General features: G+C 41.0%; 1 protein-coding gene across 1 annotated transcript; it reads left to right on the top strand.

The window, feature by feature from the left end:
* Window positions 1–312: 312 nt before the first annotated feature.
* On the top strand, window positions 313–4,808 carry diras2 (DIRAS family GTPase 2). The gene is given in 2 exon segments (NM_001173657.1): window positions 313–414; window positions 1,797–4,808. A coding segment is annotated over 1 exon segment (597 nt). The 5' UTR covers window positions 313–414; window positions 1,797–1,817; the 3' UTR covers window positions 2,415–4,808.
* The last annotated feature ends 1,075 nt before the right edge of the window (window positions 4,809–5,883 follow it).

Here is a 5,883-nt window from a genome sequence, read left to right as displayed (position 1 = left end):
CCAGACACCTATAGACCAACCTAGGCTGAGCAGCCAATTTGTGGATGATCAACAGTTCAGTAATAAATGCGTTTAAAAACACGTGTTCTGTATGAAATAGGTGTTGATGTTATGGATCCATGATTCACAAGGCTGCCCACGCTGCGGGTTTTCTTGGAGGGGTTTGTCTGTTGCAGCAGGGGGAGCAGCAAAGCAGCGATGTTCCACCCTACGTCACGAGAAGCAAAATCTACAGAGACTCAAATCTCCTCTCCTGCAAGCTGCGCATTAAATACCCGAGTCCACACAGATAGATTTTTAGAGGCAGACCTCAATGCGGACGGAACGACATGCACTATCTGATATTTCAATCCGTTCGATACAACATGAGATCAACAGTCTAAAGTTTCATCTTTTCATCGTTTGTGTTGATACGTGAGTATTCTGTGCCAAATTAGTATGTAATCTTTATGCACGCACACATTGACATCCGCGTGTCTATAGGCTATCTATTGTTTTTCCTGTCTTAATGTAATTATTTTCGATAAAATAACATTGTTACAAAAGAGGGGATACGGATGGTAGGCGGCGTTTAGCCCATTGTTCCCACTATGCGGTAGTTTTTGACCGCATCTAATTGCCTGCATCCAGCCTGCATCTTAGGCACGTCAGCGGCTCCTTGCCTTCTCAGTTGAACGCGAAAAGGATGGAATTTATAGACGTCTACTCTGAACCAAGCAGTTCTCGTTAAAAGCCATGCAGATTAAAATAGTCCGCTCAAAAGTAGTATCTAGTTATTTATTCAGATATTAAAAGGAACACCATAACACTCACCTTAAGCACTGGTATGATTCAAGATGTAGATGCTATGTCAACCAGTCACTGACATGGACTATTCCTGACCTTATGATTTTTGTAGGCTATAAAGAACGAAATGAACAGATATTACGCTCATTGACGCCACAAACACGTTTATATAGTGAAATAAATTAAAGCCAAAGGCTTTTGAGACTATAATGACAGTAATGTTTTCAGTTTTTCCTTCTTGTGGTGGTCTTGCATAGTCATTGACTTCCCTGTCTTTGATCCAATGAGAATGCTGAGTTAGCATATAACACTTGGGTAATTTTTGCTGGGAATCTAAAACCGTTACGGTTATGGGTGGAATTGATGGGCTCAAAAATCGAACACCTGCGGGTCGGCACATGCCTGTCTACATATTTTCTCACAGGACCATCTTGATTATCCTTCCTGAATTGAATTTGTGCAGTAGTCTGTACACTCTTAGAAAAAAATTGGAGAACAGTTTTTGCTTCCAAGTGGAACACTTTTGGGTTTGTGTATAGACCTCTCCTTGGACAGGGTTACATGGAACCCAAAAGGGTTCTACCTGGAACCAAAGTTTTTTTTCTCCAAAGGGTTCTCCTATGGTGACAGCCAAAGAACCCTTTTAAGTTCTAGATAGCACCGTTTTTTCTAAGAGGGTTTGAGGTCTTGGAGTAAGGTTTACAAAAATGTCCAAGAGACCCTATCATGATGTAAACCCCCCCCCCCCCAAAAAAAATACTGCAACAAACTGGCCCTATTTTGCTGCTTTAGATGGTGTACCAGCCTATCTCTGGTGCATTGTTAAAAATAATGCCCATTCAGGCGCATCGTACTAAATCACTTTTTCAATTCTAAAAGGAGGAATTAATTGTGTACAACTAATACCAAGCACTGTAAGAAATGCAAATATTTTCGAATCAATCAAGAGAGTATAGTTTTTTTTAAACAAGAGGTTGCCAATTGTTGTCTCCCTGCCTGCTCCCATACAGATCCCCAGATAAACAGTCATCATGCCGGAGCAGAGCAACGACTATCGCGTGGTGGTGTTCGGCGCCGGAGGTGTGGGGAAGAGCTCCCTGGTTCTCCGCTTCGTCAAGGGGACCTTCCGTGACAGCTACATCCCCACCGTGGAGGACACATACAGACAGGTGATTAGCTGCGACAAGAGCATCTGCACACTCCAGATCACAGACACCACAGGCAGCCACCAGTTCCCCGCCATGCAGCGTCTGTCCATCTCCAAGGGCCACGCCTTCATCCTGGTCTACTCTGTCACCAGCCGTCAGTCTCTGGAGGAGCTCAAGCCCATCTACGAGCAGGTGTGTCAGATCAAGGGCGAAGTGGAGACGTGTCCCATCATGCTGGTGGGCAACAAGTGCGACGAGACGTCGGCGCGCGAGGTGGAGACCACGGATGGCGACGCCACGTCCAAGAAGTGGAAGTGCGCCTTCATGGAGACGTCGGCCAAGACCAACCACAACGTCAAGGAGCTCTTCCAGGAACTGCTCAACCTAGAGAAACGCAGGACTGTCAGCCTCCAGATCGACGGGAAATCGAAGCAGCAGAAACGCGCTGAGAAGCTCAAGGGCAAGTGTGTGGTCATGTGAGGTGGACATAAGGAGGTGGAAGTGCAGGAGGCACGAAAAATCTCAAAGGGACGAAGGGCAAGGAGCGAGGGAGAAACAAGGTTTGGAGGGGGTTCGGACTCTTGCCATGGGGCAGACCGTGCATCGTAAGACACACTCCTGCAGACAAGCTAAAATACCTGGAAGTTTACACCCAACGGAAAGAGTGGAACAAGGGTATGCCTACTACACTAAGATTTATTCAGCCTGACTCATTGTCACATCCAACAGCCAATCAAACAGAGCGGAAAAGACCCCGTGAAGAAGATTTCTCCTTTTCAGCCACATACACAAAGAGACGCTTTGAATGAAATCATACTAATTCCAAGTTTGCAACCAAGAGGATTCTTTAATTGAACCTACTGTAGAATTGCATCCGTTCGAGGTCTCAACACTAATCAGCACCAGTGCTTGGCAACCTTCCCCTAGCCCCCAGAGACCCCTAACCTCCACGAAAACCCCAGAGACAGACAGAGCTGAGCTAAACAGAGGCAGTCCGAGAGATGCATGGATCCCATAGCTGACATTTTAGAAACCACTAGATTTTTATGTCTGCAAAACATTGACGGAAGCCAAGGAGTAAAATGGTGACCAGGAAATGTATGTTTTAGAATGGAATCCAACTCATATTTTGCTCCCAGGATTATTGCTATACAGGAGCAGTACTCTTAGGAGCGGAGTCAAACTGTCAGGCTGTCTGTTAGGTACTTAAACACAAAATACAAATGTTTTACTCTATTGTTTTTTATTTCTATTTTTATAGTTTAGTATTTTTTTTGTGAAGGTTATATTTTCTATTTATACTGTTCGAAGTTACGGCCAATGTATCCCCAATATCCCCAAGAGAAGTTATACATACATGGATTTATGGTCAGATCTGTACCATTGATGGTGGTGTGATGTGCATTGATAAATATATGTTTTGCCAATATTTATAGTGTTATAGTCCATTTGACAAGGAGAACTACAATTAACTACAATGGAAAAAGGCACTATAAACCTTTTAAGATTGTGTAGCAAAGACTATTCCTTAGTATTGAGACTAGTTTTGATCATAGATCATAGTTGTAGATTACGTTGCAGTCGAATTGATATACATTGTTAGTTATCATTTGAGATGTTTTCGATAGACTTCTATCAGGGGCAATGGCAGAGGGAGATAGGAGCTTCACAGCAATATTACATAGATAAACTGTGTGATTTGTGATGTCACTTCCTTTGGAGGTATTGGGTTGCCATTCATTTATTTCCTTGTCACCACAATATTTATTACCATCATCATCCATTATATGCAAATGTGTATGTCTTGTGTCAACATAGCTTAAGGTTTTTTTTTATTACATTTTTATAATAGGAATGATATTTTACCATAAATTGGAGGAAGACAATTTTACATAGGAAATAAGTATAGATTCACTTTTTCAACTAATCTAAATTTCATTGCTCCTAGAAAGCATGGAGTGTAAACATGTGTGTGTCGACAACTTGTGTTACCTTTTTCAAAATAAGGTACTGTCACAAAATGGCAGACAGAGCAAACATATAACACTATATAGTGACAGTTGTGATATTTATCAGTGTGTTACGATAAAGACAGAATGAGAGTTAAAAATATTAAAATATCCCTCACACGGAAAACAAATGTTTCTAGCTGACTTTATCCATTTCAGCAGACCTGTGTCACGTATGTACACATTGAACATATCTGTTTCATCCACTTTATTTTGGAGAATCATACTCAATATGTAACCGTGTATTTTACATTATATTTATTGTTAAAACCTTGGCAGACAATTGAAATGAAAGGAATGGCATGTGTGTAGATATATTGTCAGTATGGCAGGTGTTACTATAAGCAGTGCGTTCTGGGTTCATAGTTAGCTTGTATTGCTGCACTGGCTAGCTTTGTATACAGAGCAAGTGAGTAGAGAAACTGTAAGATATTGGACAAGTCAATAATGTTGTTAAATCGAGTTAGATACGTTTATGCAAATAGGCTCATCCAAAGTAACTAGAGGATGACAGTTCAAATACCTTCCTTAAGTAAATTAAGTGGATCGTCAGAGTACAGTAAAACATCATCAGTGAAGTGTAACGTGGGTTAGGAAAGTGTAACGTGGGTTAGGAAAGTCTTACGTGGGTTAGGAAAGTGTAACGTGGGTTAGGAAAGTCTTACGTGGGTTAGGAAAGTGCTTCAAGACCAATGCTACAAGAATTCAAGCCTATTTTCAGTCAATTTCAAAGCCAGAATTATTGAATTTCATACTTAATTAACACTGTTTTAATCAAATGCCTGTATAGACATCATGTGTGCCTACATGTTTATATTTAATTGTATATATTGAGTCACAAGAATAAAGGAAATTATGCATTTAACACAGCACTTGTCCTTTTATTAAACCCTATTTGTGTACACGTTTTTGTCTTGATATGAAAATGAATGTTCCATGTATGAGTATGAACGCTACACTATTGGAATACTACACCATTGACCTCAATCTCATGGAAGCAAATGTTCATTGCTAGTGCCAATATTCTACAGCTTACAGGCAGACTAAGTCAGTAAAATAGGATAATACGTTAAAAAAAAAGAAAAGAAAACTGGGTCAAAAGGTACTGAAAACAGATACCATTATTAATCACTGAACTGCTAAAACATGAACTGACCTAGACAATATCTATCAAAGCAACTTGATGGGGACATTGTTGTTTTACCTAGGCAGGTCAGTTTACAACAATTTCTTATTTTCAATGGTGGCCTAACTGCTTTGTTCAGGGGCAGAATGCCAGATTTTTACCTTGTCGGCTCAGGGATTCAATTTTGCAACCTTTCAGTTACAAGTCCAACGCTCTAAACACTAGGCTACCTGCCGCCCCACATTTTGTTAAGTAATAGAAGTAATGGAAGGTTTTTGTTGCTCTCTGTAAAGTGTGCAACCTTTGAAAATCCCTCTCTCAGTTTTACATTTTTTTACCTGACCTCACTTGGGAAAAGTTCTACTGTTGACTTAGATTTGAGTTCATCACTGTTACTGTTCTCAAACAACCAGCATCTCAGAACACAAGTGCCAGTCTAGGGCCATGTCTTCCCATGTCCATATAAATCTTATTCATTATGATCTCAAAGGCCAAACACTTGATTCTAGATCAACACTCCTACTCTGTGATGCTTTATGAATATGGACCTTGAATCTTGTGGAGATATCTCCATACTTCTTACCGTTCTCACAAACCATGTTACCAGCGGTCAGATGATGACCAGCTAGCCATTTTCCTGCGTGTCCCCAATTGAAAGAGGCAGTTAATTACCGTACTGAATTTAGCCCTGGGAACAGGAGGAGAGCAATAGACACTAAAGGGAGGAGGCAGCAGGAACAGCTGCAGTATTGCCATGGTTTGGTTTGATTGTGTGTGTGTGTGTGTGTGTGTGTGTGTGTGTGTGTGTGTGTGT

The sequence above is a fragment of the Salmo salar genome, chromosome 01 (genome assembly GCF_965601325.2).
Source record: "Salmo salar chromosome 01, fSalSal1, whole genome shotgun sequence".
NCBI classification, from domain to species: Eukaryota; Metazoa; Chordata; class Actinopteri; order Salmoniformes; family Salmonidae; genus Salmo; species Salmo salar.
This window is presented reverse-complemented; position numbering and strand designations above follow the sequence as displayed.